Source organism: Ahaetulla prasina, chromosome 3 (assembly GCF_028640845.1).
Source record: "Ahaetulla prasina isolate Xishuangbanna chromosome 3, ASM2864084v1, whole genome shotgun sequence".
Lineage (NCBI taxonomy): Eukaryota > Metazoa > Chordata > Lepidosauria > Squamata > Colubridae > Ahaetulla > Ahaetulla prasina.
Window position 1 is genome coordinate 148,116,951 of NC_080541.1, and position 24,376 is coordinate 148,141,326.

Consider the following 24,376-nt stretch of genomic DNA (forward strand, 5'->3'; position numbering starts at 1 on the left):
TCCGGTGTCAGGGAGGCAGGATCAGGTATAGGGGCGCTTCCACCCCTCTTCTTCCTTCTAACAAGCGCCTGCGGCTGTTTAGCCTTGTCCTAGTAAACTCCTTCCCTTTTCTGGGAATTTTCCTCTCTGTTAGAGGCACCAAAATAACTTAGATGATATAGGGTCTCCTGCTAGAGCAGGGGTTTGGACTAGATGACCTCCGGGGTCCCTTCCAGCCTGAATCTACGTCGAGTTATAATAACGTCTGGGAACCCCACCTGATGGGTCCCTCGTCCTCTACTGGCCCCTCCCTTTGTCTTTTGTGGTTGGATCCCTCGCCCTCTACAGCCTCCCTTCCCCACCCCGCTCCTCTCGGCAGCCTTGGGAGCCTCTGAACCGACAGGTAAGTGGCTCGTGGCCAGGGGGGTGCAGAGCCCCAAGTGCAACTAACGAAATACCTTTGCCGCCTCCCAACCCCCTCTTCTACAGGGAGAGGCCCTGGGAACCTCTACAGCCCCCCTCTCCCCATCCTTTGTGGCTGGAGCCCTCCCCCGCACTGCTCTCGGCCGCCTCTGGAGGCTCCGAAATGACAGAGCCTTTCTCTGAACTGCAGCCCCCACTCTACTCCCTAAACCCTCGAGGCCCTGCACCGATTGGCTGGCTGTGAACTGTCCTGTGCGCCCAAAAGCCCAACGTGAACTGTACTGCGACGAATGGATCGCAGCGAAGGGACTGGGATGGATAGGCCATGCCCAAAGTGCTGAGACGTAATAACGCAGAGGTGAAACCCTGGTGGAGAAATAGGCAGCTCCAAGGGTTCAAGCCGAAAAGTCCTAGACCCAAATTAATAGGGTTGTTCACAGGAACTAAGTTATTTGGCAAGGAACATAGTTTAAAAACTGCTACTAGTTCCTGTCTGTATCTTTGTTCCTAGAGGATTAGCTGATTGTTGGGAAGTCTTAGATACTACTTTGAGAGTAAGGCATCTATAACTCCTGAAGTTCTTGAAAGTCATTTTCTCAGCCCTTTTCAGATTTGAAACATAGTTAACCTTAATCTCATCAATAGATGATCTTCTCTGGGAAAGTCTTAGAGTGCTATCAATGCTTTAGATGCTTTTGATTTTGTTGATAACAGTATTCTAGATTGTTTCCTAAATTGGAAGATGAAGTCACTAATATAATTCCTGCTTGCAGCATACTGGCAGTTTTGGAATAGATACTTGTACTTTGTTACTATTGCAGTTTAATGTTTAATTGAAGTTATTAAGGGCAAATGAAAATTTGAGAGGTGGCAAGATGTTTTTAATATACCAGTGCATTCAGCTCTGTAATGTCAGAGTCGGGAGAAGCTATGCATATTCTGAACTAAAAGTTAGTTTAAACTAAATTATGGGGTGTAAAACTAATATATATGTAATATTTACATATATACCATGTTTCCCCGAAATAAGCTCTTGGCCTTATTTTTGGGGAATTCTTATTTTGGGGCGCATTGAGCAAGATGGGGCTCCTCTTGTCGTCTTACCTGATTTCCAGCTCTGTCTCCCTAACCCTAGCCAGAGGAAATGGTGTGGACCAGCTGCACATGCGTTTAAATATTTTTGGGGAATGCTTATTTTCGGGCAGGGCTTATTTTCAGGGGGGCTTATTTTAGCGCATGCTCAAAATCCTGATTGGTCTTATTATCAGGGGATGTCTTATTTTCAGGGAAACAGGGTATTATATAAGTAATTTTATATTTATGTATATATTATATATGTAAATTTATATAAGTAATGACGCTCAGCTAATAAATTGAAGAAGAACCGTAACAATGTGGAAATACACATAGGTGATACCTTGATTGTGAGAACTAGCAGGGATTCTTTGTTTAAAATTGGATATAACTTTAGCAAGAATATGTGCATCATTTTAGAGAGCTTGTAGAGTTAATGTTCTCAATGGAAAGTCGGGATCGTATCAGTGATAAATACCATATCTGAATAGGATTGCTTTTTTATTTTTCTTCTTTTCCCATCTTTTAAGGAATATAGCTCCTGTAAAGTATTTAAGTGTATTACTTGTTTATGTGAGATGACACAGAAGTATATTAAATTAATTGATACATTAATAATTGGCAGATTTTGAACATTGATGGTAGTAGCATTGAAGAGTAGGATTTAAAGACTAGTGATATACACGTCTTGGGGGGGACTTTATTTCACTGCAATACTTGAGCAAAACCCACTTTCTAGAGCAGGGTAAAACAGCTGTTAACTGGCTTCTTTCAAAGTTAAAATATTTTTCTCCATTCTCCATTAGTGGATCTCTTCTGTAATTATAATCTTTAGTTTTTTCTGGTTGCCTCTAGTATCCAACCTTCAAAGTTCTTTTGTAGTGTTTTTCTCTAATCAATTTATTATACTTAGATTCAAAATCTTCATATATATTTTAATAGGATTTTAAACAACCCTGGAAGTATTCTTATAATTAATTTATAATTAATTATAATTAATTTCAGAATCTTATTTCCACTCCACCTGACTGCTTAGTCCATTTTTAACTTTCCAAAATCAATATTCCAAGAATACTTTGCTGTTTTATTTCAAAACGATTTTTTAAAAGTCCTTAAACTTCACTCAGGATTGAAGGAGAATCACTTGTCATTCAGAAGGTTGTTATTCAGAAGGTTCTTAATATCCAAAAAGTAATTAACAAGCAATTTCCAAAAGTGATTAAGAAAAGAAGTAAATGAACCTGATCCAATGTCTGTTTGAAAGCTCTGAACTGAGGCTTGGGCAAAGCTAACTCCCCTCTGATCCCAGAACTGTAAAACCTACCAAAGACCACTGTTTTATGGTCTCCCCAAGAGAAGCCTTGTATGGAGTGTGTGTGGTGATCCTAACTCCTCCCCTTTATCCAGAGAAGAATTAGGAGGCACCAATCTGTTTGCCAGCTCCTCTTTTGCTGCAGTCATCAGTTCCACTGATAGCAGAGCTATCCTTCCTCCGGCATCAATATATTTTGAGACTATTTTATCCTTTCAATGTGATCTGCAAATTCAGTTGCAATTTAAGAAAAATAAATAAATTGATTGTGATGAAAATATAATGCTTTTGGCATCAAAGGTCATACTGGATTTTCTGCCTTTTATAATTTCTTCAATTTGTACTACTTTTTGATTTCTTTGCACATTTTTAAAGAAAATACCATGGCCATAAGTGCCTTTGAGCATTTTGTTACTTTGTGCCCCAGTTAAATATTTGTATGCATAAATGACCTTTATTTTATGTTTGACAGTTGCTATAGGAGCTTTTTATATTTTGTGTTTCAGCAGAAGAAGAGCTATCAACTATCAAAGTCATTGATGCTGAATGGAATGTCTTCCCAGGGCTACAATTGCTTCTGGCAAGACACTGACTTTTTTTTTTTTAACTGTCTGTCTGTTTATTTTGTGGCTTGTTGAGAATATCAGTATACCCCTTTTTTCTTAATGGGTAGTATACCAGTAGCAGATAGAGATGCTACAGTTGGATGAGCTTTTAAAATAAGGGTTGTCAGTGTCAGCCTCGAACATTGCACTGTCCCTGGCCAGCTGCTTAGAGAATTGGCCTCTCTAGTCACGATGGCATCGCTTTTGCTAGCTTGATGTTGAGAGAACTAGCAGAGCTGAAAGTTCTTGCTCTTCTATTTATAATTTCAGTATGGGACCAAATGAATGCGTACCCCGATTTTCTTAATTCATGGTGACTAAAACTCAATATTAGAACTGTCTTTTTAAGGGGGGGAAAAGTAGCTCTTATAGATTTCAAGTGAAGTAAGCTACTTTTTAAAAAATGAAATCTGAATGTAATATAAATAAAAAAGATAAAAGTAGAACTCATGGCCCGTTGAAGAACTTGATCAAGTTTACATTTCTTTTTTAAAAAAAGGGGAGCAGGGGATTTTTTGAACAAAATACAGTACAGTTGTACTTATGATTTGCTACTACAGACCAATAGCTTGCAATTTATCACAAATGTTAAATACTAAACGATACCATGTTATATTTCATCATAAAATTAAAATATCTGTTTCTATTTTATACTTGAGTATACTCAGCAGAATATTGAATTCCAAAATAACTATGACTCTACAAAAGTTTCGTTTGGTGGATTTTGGAGCACTTGGTATCAGATATAATTTCTATTTTATCATAGTTGTGTTTCTAACACTAACATGTTATAACCTATCTCCAAATTTCATCTGCTTTGGAAAGTGGGATAATATTAGTGATGCTTTGTACTTTTCCCAGGTTCATTTTATCATCATTAGTATAGGATGATTACATCTATATTACATATCCCCAATATTAAATAAGAGTATGATATTCATTGTTTATTTAGTGAATCACTAATATGTTGATTATACGTGAAAAAGTTTGATAATTCTGAAGCATTTTAAGCTAGAATTGAAATATATTAAGTATAGGTACAGAGGGATATTCTTCATTGATATCAATTAATGTCATTTGGAGTGGTGCGGTGGCCTAGAGGTGGAGCTCTCGCCTCACAATCAGGAAGGAGGCTGTGAGTTCGATCCTAGTTAGAGGCAGATATTCTCTCTGGGCACACTGAGAATATATGCTGGACAAAACTCTGCATTGATGACAGGAAGGGCATCCAGCCATTAAAACACTGTTAATTCCATTCAATTGTCCAGACTCCACCCTGCAAGGGATTATGGGGTAGTTAAACGAAGATGATGGTGATGATATCAATTAATGTCATTTGTGTTTTAGGACATAGTTCTTGGCACTATGATTCCAGGACTCATAAAATAGATTGAATTTTACATATCATTGCTGGGGAGGTCTCTGATCTTTGATTGACCAATAGCTTTGATTTTTTTCTTTTCTTTCTGGAATATCATAAACTTCCAGATTGGTCAGAGTTTCCAAGATCTGAAATCTCTGACCACAAACAGCTCCAAAACAAGATGTGATGGACTATGGCCCAGTCAAAAGTGAGGATCTGTTGGATCCCAAGGCTTCCCACTCTTTAAATGCGTACAGCATTTCTGCTAGCGCTCCGATTTCTGCCCTCTAAATCCCTAGAGATTTAGGGATTGCCCTCTAAATTCATAGAGATTTAGGGATTGTCAGTGTTTCAGTAGGAGCTTAACATGCTTTGCCCATTAAATGTCCAAATGCTCTGTCATTTTGGACTATTCTGACACTGAAATAGTCTGTTCTGGGGAATCCAGAAATGTCTGAACTTGAATGATCTGCTTCAATGTCAGGACACTTCCAGAATAATCCTATTCAGAAATATTTTGTCTAAAATATTCCACGATGGACATATCTACTATCCATATTAAAAATTTATCCAGGAAGTATTTGCCAAATCAGAAAGCTTTACATATTTCTAGAGTTCCTATAGCTTACTTCTTGCAACTGTTTCATTATATCATCACTGAAATGAATTTTTGTCCGAGATGTAAGCAAATGCATTTTACACTTAATTAATACACTTTCTAATGACTCATGCACTTTGACATTAATAGTGGCAAGAGCTACCTATAGCAGTAATGGCTAACCTTTTTGCTGTCACATGCCAAAAGCGGGGGAGTGTTGCGCGCGCCCCCCCACACCCATAATTCAACGTGCCCCGCTCACCATGCATGCACATGCAACCCCCCGCTTTTGGCACATGATGGCACGGTGGGCCTGGTAGGCCCATTTTTCGCCCTCTCCATACTCCAGAGGCTTTCTTGGAGCCCGGGGAGGGCGAAAACAGCCTCCCCCTCCCAGGTCCTCTGGAGGCCGGAAAGGGCCCATTTGCTGACTTCTGATGGGACCGGAAGGCCCATTTTTCGCTCTCCCTAGCTCCAGAGCCTTTCTAGGAGCCTGGGGAGGACGAAATGGCCTTCCCTACACACCCCGGAGGCCGGAAACTTCCAGTGGGACCAGAAGTTGGGAAACGGGCCATTTCCAGCCTTCAAAGGGCCTCCAGGGGGGTGGGGAAGGCCGTTTTCACCCTCCCCAGGCTCGTAGAAAGGCTCTGGAGCCTGGGAAGAATTGAAAACAGACCTTCCCACCCATCTCCGGAGGCCAGAAATGGCCTGTTTTATATCTATAATTTTTCTTCAACCTATGTATCATAGGTTAGTTGACCCAGAATATTTATATCCCCTTTGAGAAAGTGCTTCTGTAAAGTTTCTTCAGCCCACATTAAAAATATGGAATATAAAAGATGATCAAAAGCAAAGTTCAATGATAAACTCTAGGTCCAAATAAAAATATCATTGTATTGGGGACAACAAACTGGAAGTCATTTATTTATTTATTAAAAGTATTTTGAATCTTCTTGCTATTTCAGTAGTTTATAAATTCATTAAGATCAGAATGAAATTAGTAAAGCAACTGCCAGTTAAAAAACACATAGAGTGAGTTTATAGCTGGGGGGGGGGGGAAGTGAGAGACATCAACTTTGTCAATGTGGCATACCGGAGAGGAGAAATCATTCCATAGGACAGTTGCCACAATAGAAACTTTTGTCCATATTGCCATCACATAATAAGATCTAACATGGAAAGCATATACTTAAACATTGTTGGTGCCTACAAAGTGGTATAATTGGAGATATTCTTTAAGATAATCTGTTATATTATTTGGTGCTTTCTTTGCTAATAGTTTCCAAGTATCTTAATCATCTGCCTTGCTTTCTCTGAAAATTAGGAGCTGAGCTAGGGCAATGCTTGCATGTCCACCAATATGGCTCCATGTGCCATCTGTGGCACGCATGCCATAGGTTTGCCATCATGGACCTATAGATTATTTCATGAAATTCTGGAGTTTTTAAAGACTTCTGAAAATACATCTGTTCTTGGACTAAACTTGCTGAGATGGTTTCCCCTGGCAGCTGTCTGAAATCTTTTCCACTTGTAGATGATCTTCCAGATAGTGGAATGATTGATGTCCAATTGTTTGAGAATCTTTAAATCCCTTCTTAGATTTATAGGTATCTATAACCTATAGATCTCCTTTCTGAAGGCCTCAAAAGAGCTTTTTTTTTACCTATGCATGGGAATACCACACACTTCTACAACAAAGAGGAAATCAAACTAAATGTCTGCGGTTTAAATAAGACAGTTCTTTCTAGATCCTATCTAGCCATATTCTATTTATTTGCACCTAATCTGATTCTAATTTTAGGTATTTGTAGTAGTGAAAACTGTAAGGATGCACTTATTTTTACCATATACAAAATTTGCATTTATGTGTATTTAAATTATACAATTGATCACAAAATGTAAATGGTGCATGACATTTGTTATATCCCATTTATGAGTAGTGCAGAAATGAATATCAATATCTGTACATTGGAATATGTTGAAAAAGTCAAAAATTTCACTGTGGCACATAATACATAGAACGATTTTGGGAACTATTGGCCGCCTTTAAGAGGAATGCTCAAAAAATAGTTGGGGTCAGAATAGTAGCAAAAATTTATTTAATACAGGATGACTCAACCTCAAAAGGTTTAAGACGTATGGATTTCAAGTACCAGAATTCCCCCAGCCAGCAGATGAAGTCCAAACATCTGCAACTGATTAATTAGTTAATGAACTTGTTTATTATTTGTCCCTTCTGTCATTTTATGAGATCATCTTTTGAAGAGATCTTTTGAGAAGCATCTTTTAAAAGGTTCAAGCTTTAGGATTAAGCTTGAACTTGCGATGGGACAGCTTGCTGCAGTCAACTCGCTGCAAGACAATTCAATGCAGAATAACTCAAGAAAGGGACAAGTGAATTGCAGCGGGCCTTATCTTACTTTAGCTTTGAACTTTTCTCAAGTTAAAAGTCATTGAAGTTGGGGTGAGCTGCAATTCTACTTGTCCCTCTCTTGAGTTATCCTGCATTGAATTGTCCTGCAGTGAGTTGGTCTGTGGTGAGTTGGCCACAGCAAGTTGTCCCTTAGTGAGATGGCTGGGACAAGTCAGCTGGAGCGAGTTGTCCCATTCCTCTCTCAAACACCTTGAGTGGTCCTTGGTGCTCTCTGAGCTTGATTATTTTCTTGCAGATGTTTTATTACCCAAACTAGGTAACATCATTGGAGCACTGATGAGGTTACCTAGTTTGGGTAATGAAACATCTGCACACACACAAAAAACCCTCAAGTTCAAAGAACATCAAGGACCCCTCATTTGAACCCTGAGCTGCCAATATTGGTACCCTGAGCCATATCTAGTGTTTCCCAGGCAAAAGTGCTAGTTTGGAAGATTCGGCATTGGCATAGAACAATAAAATAGCACTTTGACCTCTACAAATGGATCTGATTGTTTGTGTCTGACATCCTATCTAGCAAGAATAAAGCTAAAGAAAGAGAGACAGACAGACAGACAGACATTGGGGCCAATGACAAAATGGGTTTTACTTAGGTTTTTTGTAAGTCCAAATGTATAAAATCAAATCTTTATTTCAGAATGAGAGATCCAATTCAAGAAGTTGTCAAATTATCATTACAAGTAATCAAACTAGTACTTCTAATTTACTTAAAACATGTTAGTAAGACGTAAACTTACTCTGCTTCATCCTCTTCATAAGGTATCGTGCTGAATAGTAGATACTCATTTCAACACCTGCATTGTTGGTAGAATATTTTTTTTTTCATACTCATTCTAGTGCAGAGCTCCCCAATTTTTCCAGGTTTGCGAGCTGGGGATGGTGGGGAGGGGATGGTTCTTTGTGAGTGGTGGGCAAGCACACATGTGCGCAGCTCCTTTGCACCTGCTGCTCGTTTAAATGGAACGCGCTCAAGCTCTCCCCCACAGTTTTGGGCAGCTCAGTTCTGAACAGCAGTGGGCCGTGACCTAAGGATTGGGGACCCCTGTTCTAGTGGTTTATTTTCATAGCATGTAAATCTTTTGCATTTTTCATAGAATAATTCTTCAAATTTATTTACAGCATTTTTAAAGAAATGATGTTTACCTTCATTTGATCTCACTGAAACTTGTGGCTAGAATTCTCAGTTACCCAAGAGAATGTTATATGGCTTATTTTAAAATATATTTATGCATTCTTGTTGCCTAACAAAAGATTTCTATTCTGGTATAGAAGAAAAAAAATAATTTGCAATAATTATTTTTCCACAATAAAAATGAATATATTAATAATTCATTGTAGCTACTAATTGTCTACAGCAGATGGCAGCGCCTATCTGTCCTTAGTTGATTTGAAAAGCTAAAGAGGATCAGATTTGGATTGGGGCTACTAATTTGGAAAGTCAAAAATAACATCCCTCAAGAAAGCACTGAGAAACCCCTATAGTACAGATGCCGAAAATTCTCCTTGTGGAGATATCTTTGTGATCAGTAAGGGTTGAACTTGACTTAAGGAGTCATATCTCTAGCAAGTAGTTATATGAAGGGAAAATATTTTTAATTGTAGCTAGTCCAGAATGCGGCAGAATGGACAGTTACAGGCATGCCATGGTTTGCTCATGTAATACCTCTGTTCTAGGAGCTACACTACTAGTAAGGTTTCAGATACCACTCAAGGGGCTCATTATCACCTACATGACCTTTGGTGGCACAGGACTTGGCTATATGAGGGATCTCCTGTCTCTGCTGTAGTGTCTGCTGTTCCCTTAGATATGACATAATTAGCATGCTTTGGGGTCAGTCAATTAAACTGTGTTATCTGATGGGACCCAGGAAATGGGTCTTCTTGGTTGTAGTGCCTATCCTCTGGAACAGTGTCTCACCAGAGATTCATACTGTCCCTAATTGACTCATTTAAAACTAGTTTTTTGTTCTTTTATGGATGTTCACTATTTTTTATTTGTTGTGTGCTTGTTTCCATTTGTTTTTGATACTGTACACTGTCCAGAGTCATGGGGTTGAACGGTCTTACAGATTTGATAATGATGTTTAAAAAATGTTTGACTTCATTCATGTTTAAAAGAAGTTAATACAACTTTTCAACTAGAATTACCTTGGGGAAGTCCACAGATGGAAATATCTTTATTCTGTGGCAGAGACCTCTGTTGCATTTTTTTATTGCAAAAAAAAGGTATACATATTTTCACATACAGGACTACATACAGGTAGTCCTTGACTTAAAACCAGTTGCTTAGAGACTATTCAGAGTTATGATGGACCCTGAAAAAAGATACTTATGATCCAGATTTGAAGATCTTCTAGCCATCACCTTCCTGCCCCAGTTTTTTTTTTGCTGGAAACCAGCATTTACCTACAGTTTCCAGTAAAAAATTTCCATTATGGATAATGGATTCCCTTAATGACCGCAGATTCTCTTAATAACCATGGTGATTGCTCAATGAGTGCTGCAAAAAAATATAAAATCGAGTTGTAAAATTGACCCACTCAATGACTGGCATGACTTAGAACCATAATTCTGGGGTTAATTACAGTCATATGTGGAAGACTACTAAATATATAAAGCAAAGAGGTTGTGTGGGCCTTAAGAAAACCCTAAAATCCACAAAGGAAATACTTTATTGAGTCAACTGAAATATTATCAAAGCTTCATGCTTTTATATTTCTTAAATTTCATCATCAGATAGAAACATTTAAACTCAGATTTAAATACAATGAGGAATCTTTGAATCTATACAGAGAAATCTTCTTAAATGCATTGAGAGACAGCCTTCAGATACTGAATCTCCCATACTTGTTCTTTCTTCCCAATGACAAATACATCAATTTTTTTGGCAAGCAAGAAACAGAATAAAAATCAATATAGCATTTTTTATAGTAACAGACCTGGAGATAATTTAAGCTATTTTATGAATTAACAATAAAGTCAAAACTATATAGAATATACTTATTTAATGGTGGAAAAGAATCCACCTCCAATATCAGAGTCCCAGCAAGGATCATTCAGTTCCCATTATGTTGGCTTTTCTAAACTAAATTTCAAAATTGTGTAATGATGTTTCAGGCCATTTGTCAAATATTTACATTTATACTTCAAGAAATATTTAATATATTGTTTTATTCTAGTTTATCCTGCATAATTTATGTCAGTAAAGTTTGAGGAGAATATAACTAATTAACGACTCACCAAATGAAAATAATAATATCTCAACTCTGCAAGCACAATGAAGTGACAAGGTCTCACTCTCCCTCACTGAAGGTCTGGGTGAAGACTTTTGTGGGACTTCTAAACATCAGGAGAGTGGAGTCCATCTGGATTTTGTGGGGGGACCTCATTCCAGAGGGCAGGCATTGCTACAGAAAATGTAAGACAGCTGAGTGGCCTGTGATATGAAAGGTAGATATATGGCAGTCAGCATTAATCTTTGTTTCGTAAACATAATGTATTAGATTCATATTTATAAGCTTTGCTGATCAGATGTAGATGTGAATTTGTTATTATAATTCCTGATCAGGTGGCAATACCACTTGATAATATGAATTTGAAATCAGATTCTAGTGTTTTGTGTTTGAGCCCTGCATAGACCAAGTGTTGGGAATCATTCTGATTCATGGTTCCCTTTCTTGTAAGGCCTATAGAAACCTACGTTTTTGCCTTCAGGAGAATGTTTCACATCAGAGTCCCAGAACTATTTTAGCTCTCAGTAATCTGTGTAAAAGAAACTAGCATTAGAACAGATAACTAGTGTAATCTTAAATCCCTAGAGTATTTGCTTTGGCAGAAATCTAATCATTTGGTGAGAGTTGGGAAGCAGGGTGGAAAATTTGCTTTGGAAGCTGGCTATCTTGGGAAATCAAGTTTAAGAAAAGGTAAGGAATAAATCAGTGTGCAGTAGTGGGACTTGCCTCTGTGTTTTTCAAATAGCATTTTAAATGATACTTTAGCCTAGTTTTAATGTTTTACCGTTGTCATCCCTGAGACAAAATATACATATAGTTATGCTTCTTTACTTTTTTGTCAATGTCTGTCTTTTTAGTAATGTCCAAAAATACTATTTGTATACATAGTATTGTCCCTAGGAACCAATATAGTTCATATTTCATTCTGAGAAGAGAATCTGCATGTTCATATATCTGTACATTTCTGTATCAATACATTTTTGCTTTTTTATATTTTATTTTTTTTAATAACCTAGAACAGTGGTAGTCAATCTGGTCCCTACCACCCACTAGTGGGCATTCCAGCTTTCATGGTGGGCAGTAGGGGTTTTGTCAAATTGTCAAATTATAAATTTTATAAAATAAAGTTACTTCCCTACTTTATAAATCACCATTACTGTGGAACCGGTGAGCGGTTAGAAAATTTTACTACTAACAGAGATACAAAAGTGGGCAGTAGGTATAAAAAGGTTGACTACCCCTGACCTAGAAGGTAGTAGAAAAAACTTAACGTATTTTTTGGACTATAAGACGCACCTGACTATAAGACGCACCTAAATTTAGAAGAGGAAAACAACAACAAAAAGTTTTGGACCTACATTTTTGGGCCTTTTTTCGGCCTGTTTCCAGGGCTTTTTTCGGCCCATTTTTGAGGCTTTTTTCAGCCTGTTTTGGGGGCCGTTTTGAGGCTTTTTTCAGCCCATTTTTTGGAAAAAATGGTCTGAAAAAAGCCTTGAAAACGCCCCCCCCAAAGCCTCAAAAACTCCCCCCAAAGCCTCAAAAACGCTCCCAAAAAAGATAATCAAAAAGCCTCAAAAATGGGCCAAAAAAGCCCCCCAAAACAGGCCAAAAAAGCCTCAAAAATGGGCTGGAAAAAGCCCCTAAAACGGGCCCAAAAAAGCCTCGAAAACGGGCCAAAAATGTCCCCAAAACGGGCCAAAAAAAGCCTTAAAAATGGGCTGAAAAAAGCCTCTAAAACAGGCTGAAAAAAAGCTTCAAAAATGGGACAAAAAAAAGGCCTGAAAACAGGGCGTGCAGAGGCCAAAAAATGGCTGGTGGGTGGGCGGGGCTTCAGCAATATTTGGTCTACAAGACGCACAGACATTTTTGCCCCCTTTTGAGAGACAAAAAAGGGCTTCTTATAGTCCGAAAAATACGGTAATACTATCAGTCAGCATTTACATTCCTTTTTCTTTTCTCTTAAGTTTTCTTAAGTCATGGAAGATGCTTGTCCTTAAGATTTTCAGATATTTTTTGACACATTTGATTCTATCTTATCTACTAATCTGACAAAGTGCCTGAAAGTTAGTCTGTAATAGTAAATACAGATTTTAGTTTCAAATTACAAATGGTTCTTGTAAGTCCTTTGGCAGAAAAATCATGGTGTCCTGTGTTAAGACCAGTTCTTGTACCTGTTGACATTTTTCCTGAAGGTTTGTACATATATGTAAGAATTGTAGGCATATTCCTACATATATGTTTGCACATATATGTAGGAATTAGCAAGTAGTATTTTCGATTTGTTTACAGCATTTTATATGTTGACACCTGGGGTGGAGTTGGAGATGAAGAAAAAAGAGAGACAAGTATAGGCAAGTTATTTGGAGAGAAAGGAACCTAGGTGTATTATGCATTTGAATTTAAATACAGTATATATAGCTAAGAGTTTATTTTTGCCAAACCAAAAATTTCCTGTTGGTTCTTCTTCCTCCTCTTTTTCTTCTCCATGTGAGGCAATAATCTGCATTATTTTGGTAGACCTAATTTAAGAAATACTGAGCAATGACTATAGATGATGGCTGAAATCTTCGACAACTTCCAAGCTTTTAAACTATAGCCAATATACGAGACTCCTTTTAGCATAAAGAACAGAAAACATTTCAAACTAATATATACAAAAATTCTAGTTATGATTTTTCTCAAAACATACTTTGCATTTAATCATTGATCCTTTTGCATTACGATTGCATGCTGAGAACAAATTATAACATCTCCAATACAGTAAATAACATTTCAAAATTGCCCTGTTCACAAGCAAAGCATGATGTTTGTGTGATCGGTTATAATAGCTTAAAAGTATTAGTGTTTTTTAGAATCATGTATGTTGAGAAATGAAAGTTTAATAGCAAGTTCAAACATACATTTAGTTGTGCATGAAGCTAGAAAACATACTGCAGCATTATGAAGAACTATAACATGCATATTTTCTGCAGCTTTTAAAATAATAGAAAGTACAAAAGAAATCTTAAATGTATTTTCAGTGGCAATAGGTTTGTCAAGAACAATATATATATACTTATATCTATATATGGACTTTTTTTCTCTCAATAGCCATAGATTGTAAACAAAAAAAATCAAGATCAAGATCTGGAAGCAAGAAAAAAATTCTACCATTACCTCATGGTGCTGATGAAGTTTACATACTCCGGTGCAGGTATATGTAGACATATAATAAGTTAATAGTTTATTAGAGTTTTTATTTAAGTAGATCTATGTTCTGAGTATGTACTTGAGATGAATAACATTATTAACTAAATGACTTTCACTATTTTAATAATACAGATACAATGTTAACAACAGAAGACTTGAATATGTTTTGAGTCTGTGGCATATTGCCGCATGGTTCAAGATACATCTTATTGAAAAACTCATGAAGAACTAATAATGCTATGAGCAAGTATAGTAGTTAAGCACCATCATATCTGCCAGAATCTTATAAAATTTTAGTAATTTTGTATCAGTTTTCTGCACCATTATTTAACTTCATTGAGTGGAGCAGTACTGTTCTTGTATTGGGTGAAAGCAGTATGCTTTGATCTCTCTGCTATTGCAGTTTGCTACAATCATTAACTTTTAATTCCAATTCAAATGCTAGTTATTAATTTTATAAAGACCTGCTTTTGAATCTAGCATATTTCAGGAAGCTACCACTTTATAATATCTCAGGTATTGCTTGCTTTCTCTTCCATCAATAGTGAATCTTTATCCAACATAGGATAAACCCTTTAGTTTCTCTCAAAAGATACACTTTTAAAAGCTTTTTATTTGTTACACTGTCAGTGACAACAGGTATGTTGGATTTTTTTCCAACAGGTATTTTGGAGAACAGGAATTTCTGACCTGGGGTTTTACTGTCACAATGTCTGTCCTTTGAAAACCTCAAGTTTAGATTGGCATTGGCCCTGGTGGCTTTTGGGAAAGCTTTAATGACTTGGATGTTTTCCCAGGCAAGAGGTTAGGGAGATTATTTGAACACATCAGGTGGTACCCTTGTTTTTGTTCTTGGTTGGTATTAAACATTTTTATATTGTTTATCCTGTATTTGGAATTTTTATGTTTATGTTACGACCACTTAGAATTGCTTTTATTAAGATCAGCAGCCATATAAATCAAACAAGCAATTGAATGAAATGTATAGTATTATCTTGGGAAAGGTAATACTAAGTGATTGTCACTAGAGACAAAGAAGAGATGGTAAAGAACACTATATTGCACTAAATGTGGTTTAACTTTGTACACTGGTTATTTTCTAGCCAGTTAGTAGAAATACCCAATATTCTGCTGTGATATTTTTTGTTGATCTTAAGGAAAAGAATCGATTCATGGGTACAGCTGCACCTTGGACATTTTAATGTACAGTACCCATACTCCAGTATGCCAGAACCTTCACTTTTGAATATTTTACCTTGTTTCACAGTTTACCTAGATCTATCATGTTTTTGATGTATACAAAAATGAAATTCTTAGGGAAGAAAGCTTACTACTGCTAATGGTAATCCATAACCATGGATTATGTACAGAGATAAAATTTGGGTATAAAATTATAACAATTCATACATCAAGAACAATTTAAATCCAGAATAAAAATCCACTGTTTTAACATACATAAAAATATTTGGACAATCTGCTAAAGCAAACCTTCCTTACATTACTTTGTGCAATCACTATACTGGTTACAGATCTGCTTAAAAACATTAATATACTTTGTTTGGATCATTTAAAAACTATATAGGTTTTGTGGTCTAGTATTTCGAGGACCCTTATCTGTTCAAGAAGATTGGATAAAGCACCTTCAACGCCACATTGTGAACGCAAATCTTCCTCGAACTGGGGCTGGCATGGTGGAAGTGACATCACTGCTTAAAAAACCTGCCTCAATCACTGAAACTTCATTTTCTTTCCTGATGGCTGAAGCAGCTTCATAGAATATGGAAACACTTCATATTGCATTGGATGTACATTTGAAATCCTTTTGTTAGTTTTTTTAAAGTTAAATTATCTGTTTATAAAATTTGAAGCAAGAAAATGGGAGTGGGAGGAGAATGACAGTTAACATCCAAACAATTGAGTACTTAACACAATTACCGTAAGTAGTCTTTATATTTTATATAGGGTGGAAGATGTATTTTTAAAGTTTACTATGTTTTTGGGTCAATTACTGTGTTCACTATTGATACAAACCCATCACACGTAAGAAGATGTTTTTAAATTGTTGCACATGGGATCTTAAGATACGTTTTATGAAATGAAAGCATTCTTTACAGTGTTACCAGAATCAATGCTTTGTTTAAAAAAAAAACCTTGCTTAGTAAAATATTTTATTTTGTTTGTATGTATGTAGTGTTTTGTACAATACCAAGAAATGCTAATGCAATTTATTAAATTTAGGGCATTAAAAATCATGTACTTCATAGATCAGGAGACTGTTCCATTCAAATAGGGCAATTAGTACTATTTAGCCGTGTATGTGTTTTTTAATCACACAAGACTTTTTTACTAAAAGTGGAGGGAAACTTGTTAAACAAATTTCTAAAACCTATGTACATAATACTGGAAATTATTTGTGGTAAGGAAAGATTCTTTACTTCACTTGCATTTCTCACTGACAATAAAATGGTGCATCCATGCTACCTCCAACTTTGTCAGCAGTAATGGTATTTACCCTTTCCATTTGTAGCATCACATACTTACTCATGGTTTTCTTTATTGTAGAACATGCTAATGACATTGTTCCTTTATGCTTTGCTTAAAAGTATGTTGCTTACACAAGTCATTTTGTTGCCTTTTATTTAATACTATAGAAATGTATTAAAAGCATTGCTCACTACATGGCTTAGGTTAAACTAGCCTTTTTGCAGTTGTTTTTAAATAAATCATAATATCATTGGACACAAATAGAAAAGTTTCCACATATGAAGAGAATGTTTACAATTTGAATTTTAGAATTTGTTTTGGGTGTAATTATATGTATGAAAACTGTAACACTATGCTCATGCTAAGGACCTATTTACAGAATTATTAAAATAAATGTGCTGTGAGGATAGAAAAATATGGTGCAAGTGTCTTGATCAAAATTAATATTGGCTGTTGACAAAAATGTCACTTTTCAGCAGATAAGCAAATTCCTCTTTGAAAACTGGTTCTGTAATGCAAGTAATGTTTCCTTTTATTCATGTAGGGTGATTAATACTGTAGTTAAGCCAAGGAAATGCATTGATATTGTTTTGCGTGTAAATAAAATTATAAAACAGTTGAGATGTGAGGAGTATTTTGGTGGAGAATATACATACCTCACAGCCAGTGAAATTGCGTTCCTCATGGTATATCTCCATACCAAGACTATATCTCTCTAAATAAAAGGTTAAAAGAAAATGTGATATTTGTCTGTAATGTGAAGTAATTCTTGTTCTGCATTACATACATGATCTGAAGTTGATTAATCTCTTCTAAATACATACTATAGAAAGTTTTAATGTGAAATATGTTCAAAATATATCATCCACAGGGGAACTAATATCTGGACAGAATCCACTGTTGTATAAATTGCTTTTTCCTCATATTCTTCTACAGAATTGTATGTCACCAAAAATTCCACTTTTCCAGAGGAGTTTTGAAATTACAGGAATAAAACTTCAACAATGCAGTGCCGTTAAGATGGCAGGAGGAATAGATACTGTTATATTTGATTTGATTTCTTGCAATGATTAGAATAAATCAACCCTTCCAGCTTGGACCACTTTCAGTTGGGTAGACATCAGCTCCCCGAATCCTCAGCAACAGCCATGTCAAAGTTCACATCTAGAAGGAATCCAGGTTGGGGAATAACTGTAACAGATCTATCAAAATGAATATCATGTATTTTAATCAAATTGTTTTTTTATTTGATAATGGTTTTTAAGACCAGGCAATGATGATTTCACATGACTGAGGCATGAAAAATCGCAGGACAGACAAATCATATATATGGATTAGAGAGAAGTAGGTGGGACAACTAAAAAGTTCTTCATTGTCCATTGTATAAACTACAAAACAGAAAATTGCTAGAGTTATGGGTGACCCAGTGCTTTAGCAAATTAAATTTTAAACGGAAGAAAAATTATTTTTTTCTCTCTTACATTTCAGAAATACCAAATACATTTAATAGCAACATATGTGCTTGTCCGTATTATCGATTACTATATGCTACATAGTCTATTCAGAGCAAAAATTCATATATTTTGTTATGTTACTACAGCAAGGGTGTCAAACTTGCCACGTCACATTGCCGTCACATGTTGTTTTGCACATGTTGTTTTTTCCATTCGCAGAGCTGGGGTGGTCGTGGCCTGCGTATGACGCACCTGGCCCATGAGCCACCATTTTGATACCCCGGTACTACAGCTTTGAACTGGTAAGTTCGGGCAGCTTTCCAATTCTGAACAAAACCTAGAACTAAGAAGAAATAATCAACTGGTTCCCTTGTATCACTATTTCAGTTTCTAAAAATTTCAGTGTGGATGTTAGCATGGGCTTGTTTTAATTTTGGCTTGTCCTAGGTAACTTTTGCTCTGGTTCAGTTCTGCCTTTATTTCTCTCTAACATATTCCAGTTACTGGTGGTTGTGGGGGAGAGATCACTCCCTAAGCCGTCCTGTGTGAGATGGTGCCACAGGGTTCTACACACCACTGCTCTCCTTTCCAACATCTACATGGAATCACTGAGTGACTTTATGCATCATTTTGGAGTTTGGTATCATCAGTATGCTGACAGTGCCCTATCCTGACTTTCACCATGGGCCCGATAAGTGAGGCTGTCAGATCTGCCCCTGTGCGTGGAAGTTGGAAGGGTTTGGATGGGGGAAGAACCGTCTCTGATGTAATCCTAACAGACTGAGTGACTTAAGTGTCTTGAACTGCCCAGATCTGGAGACACACTGTCCTTTACTTTGGACGGGGTTGCATTTCTCCTTTCAAGGTCGGTATGAAACTTAGGGGTCTTCTGAACTTGCAGCTTCTGCTTGAAGAGCAAGATGTTAGCTGTGGCTAGGAAGGCCTTTGTGCAACTCCATCTGATGTGGCTTTTCCTAGATTTGGCTCATCAACTTGTGTCAACTACAGTGCTCTCTGCATGGGGCTGCTCTTGAAAATCACTTAGAAGCTTCAACTACAGGTAGTCCTCGATTTACAATGGTTCATTTAGTGACCATTCAAAGTTATAATGGCACTGAAAAAAGTGACTTCTGACCATTTTTTGCCGTTAAAACCTTTGCGGCATCCCTGTGATCATGAGATCAAAATTCAGATGCTTGGCAACTGATTCATACTTACGACCCATTGCTGTGTCCTGGAGTCATGTCATCCCCTTTTGTGACCTTCTGACAAGCAAAGTCAGTGGGGAAGCCCGATTCTATTAACAACCGAGTTAATAACTTATCAGCTGCAGTGATTCATTTAACAGCTGTGCAAGGAAGATCGTAAAATGGGACAAAACTCACTTAACGAATGTATCACTTAACAACAGAAATTTTTGGCTCAATTGTGGTTGTAAGTCGAGGACTACCTATATTCCAAACTGGCAGCATGGGAGAGAGATACTTCATTTTGTTTGTCATCTTTTTTTCCTCTCCTTTTTTTAATGTTTTATTCTAATTTCTTTGTTTCTTGTGAGCCGAACTGAGTTATTTAGAGTCGGGCAGCATACATGTTTGACTGATGGTGATTAGATTTCACTTCATAATTATTCAATGCATGCAAATTTATAGAGTTCCCATTCAACATTTTATATACTACGGATATTAGAGCCTTTTGTCTAATGTGGTTGATTGGATGTGCGTGTGTGTGAATACACTAGTATTTTAAGGGGAATTAGAATTTAGTATCCAGTTTTATCTTCGCAACATAATCACAAACCCATTTTGTCTATAGCAGGGGTCTCCAACCTTGGCAACCTTAAGCCTGGTCCACAAGGCTTAAAATTGCCAAGGTTGGAGACCCCTGGTCTATAGGGATTCGTTCTTTCCAGCCTATTAGGCCATTCAAAGTCATGACAAATTTGTACTTCCTAAATTCTAACCTACTTCATCTGCATCTCTAAAGTACTCTCAGCATATTGAAAGATGGAGAATTCATTCCTGTAGACATACTTGGTAATACAAAATAATTAGTTATATAGCTAAGTATTTATTTGTGCTCTAAAAAAAACTTTGTATGGAGACGACTTCCGGTATCCAGCGGCAACGGACGTCTGGAAGGTTTCTCCTGCCTCCAGCGCCCGAATCCGGCCGCCGCCGAGGCCCTCAGGGGCCAGGTGTTCCGAAAAGGACACCTGCCGCACGGATGGCTCGCCAGGGGTCTCCCAGCCGACATACAGGACTGTGGGGACCGATGCTGGCGCGTCCTAGGCTCGGCGGGGTTCGGAGGCCACAGGCCGCGGCCATTATTTTGGTCGCCTGGGCGCTGTGCCCGTGACACCGGGCATTGATTTATAACTGCAGCAGCCTGGTGGTGAACAGGGCACGGAGAAGAATTGAGGAGGAGAAGGAAGGGAATATCGGTAAACGTGAGTGGAGTGCTCCGGAGTGCGGGGGTTTTCTCCCCTGCGGTTGGAAGGAGCACGAGTTATTCTGGAGAGAGGAGAACTTAAAATAAGAAGATTACCGGTTTTGTGGAGCTCTGGAGAAGAGGTGATGGAGAAATTTAGGAGGGAAGGTTTGAGGCCCCTCCTTCTGGGGAACAGTGGTGGCGCCCAGCTTCCGCCTTCACTATGAGAATTTTGATGACATCACTTCCTTCGGCTTCCTGGTTGACTAACTGTACTCTGGACTCGTTGCTCCTGTGAGTGCCCCTGGTGGATCCGGAGGAAATTACAAGGATACTGTGCCTGCCTGAGGATTTTGTATTTTTTTTCCTTAATGGCAAAAGGTCAGAGACCAACTGCTGGAGAGATGGAGAGAATTTTGGAAAAGTTATCTAATATGGACAAGAAATTGATGAAATAAGAGCAGAAATTGTGACTATCCAAAAGGATTTAAAGGATACTCAACAAGTTTCAGCAGAAAACAAGCAGAAAGTGGAAGGTTTGGAGGGTGAGATGCGGGCAGTGCAGAAAAGAGAGGAGACGACAGGCAATGCTGTGCTTGACCACAGATGGATAAAATGTCTTATTTCCTTAGGTTTCAAAATTTGGAAGAAGTGGACCAAGAAGACTTGAGAGATGTTGTGACTAAATTGTTGGGAGAATTTCTTGGGAGAGGTGTTGATTTCATGAATTGGGATGTGGATCGAGTTTATAGAGTTAATTGCAATATGCACGCACGCATGCAGTTCCCAGAGAGGTTCATGTCAAATTTGTGAGAAGAGAGACGAGAGATGAAATTTTAGAAAACATAGGAGTGGGGCACTGATTTACAGGGGCAGGGAGATAGCCATTCTGAGGCAGATTCCCAGACAGGTACGTGAAAAAGAAAGAAATATTATTTTTGTCAAGCAAATTGTACCAGAAGGAGTGGGCTTCAGATGGCTGATGCCAGAGGGATTGATGATTTTCCGGGAGGGCATTACGAAAAAATCAGTACAATTATGGAGGCTACGGCCTATGTGGAGGAACACAAAGCCTTCCTGGAATCAGATGACCCAGGAATTGAAGAAGGGGAGGTTATAGATCATGGGGCTGAAGCGGCTGCCGCTGTTGCGGCCCTGGAGTTGGGTCAGGCTGAACCCAGAGTTCTGAGATCCAAAACTAGGAAGTGATAAAGATATTTGGGATTGTGTTGGTTTTCCTTATTCTCTTTTGTACGATATTCTGTTTATTCTTGACTCTTCTTTATTACGTATTTAAAATTTGTAAACTTAGCTACTTCGTGTCACCTGCTTGCCTTATGGCTGTTGTATGTGTTAAAAAATTTGAGTAAAATTCTTATTTTAGATAAGAAAAATGAAAATTTACCATACCTGATATGTATTTGTATAAACCTTTTTTGACTAATAAAAACTTTTTGAATAATAAAAAAACTTTGTATGTGGTAGACTTTGAGTAAATACAGTTCTAACTGCGTTCTCTAGGTGACATTTACCTAACAGGTTAATTAATGGAAAATTGATTTACTTCAGTCAAATGACTAGTATTGCTGAGTTTATAAAATGTAGAATTCTGGCCACATTTTAATTCCTGACCTGTGCTCTTGATTAATGTTAAGTGTACAATTCATTAAATGGCTTTGGTGATGTGTGGTAGGAATGAGGAATCTTGTCCTCCAGATATTATAGAAATATAATTGTCAACAGCCTCAACGGGTATGGTCATTGACGACAGATGCTAGGAAATATAATTGTGCATCATCTTTAGAAATAGACTTCCGTTCTTCTAATGCCTAAGGATTGTGCTGTATAGAATATTCCCATGTGACTGTCTTTAATGAACTGATAATATCCATAAACGAATAGATGCTCAATTAAAAATGCCCTCATACAAGTGCAGGCGTATATGCCTTATTCCAGGCTCATTTAAAACACCTATTTTTTTGCTGGTTCAATTTTATAAAACGGAAAGGAATTTATGGGTTTTTTTTTTAAATAAATCAGTTTATTGTAATATTATTGATAAAGCCTAACTGTAACTTACATCATATTTTGAAATTCTGAAACTGTCTTAAGATATTACAAAGGTTCTATTAGCAGTAAATGCACTGTCTGAGCATGTGCGCATTTTTATGTTTTAATTTTCATAGTTGGCATATCTATGGGTGGCTTATTTTTCTTGGTATTTTGGTTAAAAATATGAGGGTCTATTTATCTACAGATGTGCCTATGTGCCAATATGTAGGGATAAGTGGGATAACAAAACCAGGGGGAAAGGCTAGATGTATACACTTTTGGATAAGCCCATCTGCAGATAATTTGAACCCTGCTGTTACCACATGCCTCCCACCGACCCGTACGCTCTCACAGAGAGGGACTTCTCAGGGTGCCGTCCGCCAAGCAATGTCGGCTGGCGGCCCCCAGGGGAAGGGCCTTCTCTGTGTGGGCTCCCACACTCTGGAACGAACTTCCCCCGAGCTTACGCCAAATACCTGACCTTCGGACATTTCGTCGCAAACTGAAGACACACCTTTTTATTTGCGCGGGGCTGGCTTGAATTGAATTTTAATTTTAAATTTTGTAAATTTTGATTAATTTTAAATGGGGTTTTTAGTTCATGGTATATTTTAATTTTTTTCAGGCTAATTTTAAAATAAGTTTTTTAAATTGCATTTTAACTTGTACATTGTATGTTTTATCTTGCCTGTACACCGCCCTGAGTCCTTCGGGAGAAGGGCGGTATAAAAATCAAATAAATAATAATAATAATAATAATAATAATAATTTTTTTGTGGGGGGGTATTTTGACACCTAAAATTCTCAGCTTACCTACAAGTAGACACTAGTTACAGTGAAAAGGGAGGTTACATTTTGAGTGGTTCAGGTGAACTTTTCATTGACACTGTACAGGTAGTCCTTGATTTATGACCATTCATTTAGCAACTTTTTGAAGTTATGACAAAACTTTGGGTACATATGAGCCTTTTCTGATATTCAAACCCCCCCCCCCCCCGTGGTCACATGACCACATTTCAGGAGTTTATTACAACTGCCATAATTGGTTTGCTTAATAATCACAGGGTTTGCTTAATGACCATCACAAAAAAGGTTATAAAATTGTGACAGGCATGTGGGTGACCCGGTTTATGACGATTACAACTTCCAATCTGTCAATTTTTCATTTTGGAAAGTGCTCTCGGGTCAGTAAGGATAGATGATGCCCAGGGTGAAGCCTCGACAGAAGAAAAAAATCGAATTGATGACAGAAAACATGAGAGAGAAGGCACTTTTAGTAATCTGGGGGGGCCGCCATGAGAATGGTCTCAAAATGAGTTGCAACTTCGATGGTGTTGGCAACTGAGCAATAATTCGGCATGAGACACGAACCTTTGTCAAGCATTTGCCTCCATGAAAGATTCTTTTGGATCAGAGGTGGGTTTCAAATGTTTTTACTACCAGTTCTGTGGGTGTGGCATTTCCTCCTGATCAGCTGGGACTTGGGAGGCAGAGAATAGATGGGGGCGGGGCCAGTCAGAATTTTTACTACCGGTTCTCCAAACTACTCAAAATTTCCGCTACCAGTTCTCCAGAACTGGTCAGAACCTGCTGAAACCCACCTCTACTTTGGATACATGGTGTACTATATTTATTATAAAGACTTGGCCCATGTTGTACCTTTGTTCTGCTTTAATTGGTTTTAATATATCTCCGTTCTTGGCTCCCTCTTCAGGGACTGAGAACAACAGTTAATGTGAGGCATGA

The 24,376-nt window shown here is 37.6% G+C and overlaps 1 protein-coding gene across 3 annotated transcripts in view; it reads left to right on the forward strand.

Annotated features, from left to right (window-relative positions):
* ZNF644 (zinc finger protein 644) overlaps nucleotides 1-17,515 on the forward strand; it is a 64,738-nt gene extending 47,223 nt beyond the window's left edge. Inside the window, exons 2-4 of one of the 3 annotated variants that reach the window (XM_058175278.1) lie at nucleotides 3,295-3,368; nucleotides 14,112-14,214; nucleotides 15,793-17,515. In XM_058175278.1, coding sequence (XP_058031261.1) covers nucleotides 3,335-3,368; nucleotides 14,112-14,214; nucleotides 15,793-15,985 — 330 coding nt within the window. In that variant the 5' untranslated portion in view covers nucleotides 3,295-3,334 and the 3' untranslated portion in view covers nucleotides 15,986-17,515. The remainder of the gene's footprint in view (nucleotides 1-3,294; nucleotides 3,369-14,111; nucleotides 14,215-15,792) is intronic. The other 2 variants (XM_058175276.1, XM_058175277.1) reach the window with 2 other exon arrangements.
* Nucleotides 17,516-24,376: the final 6,861 nt, after the last annotated feature.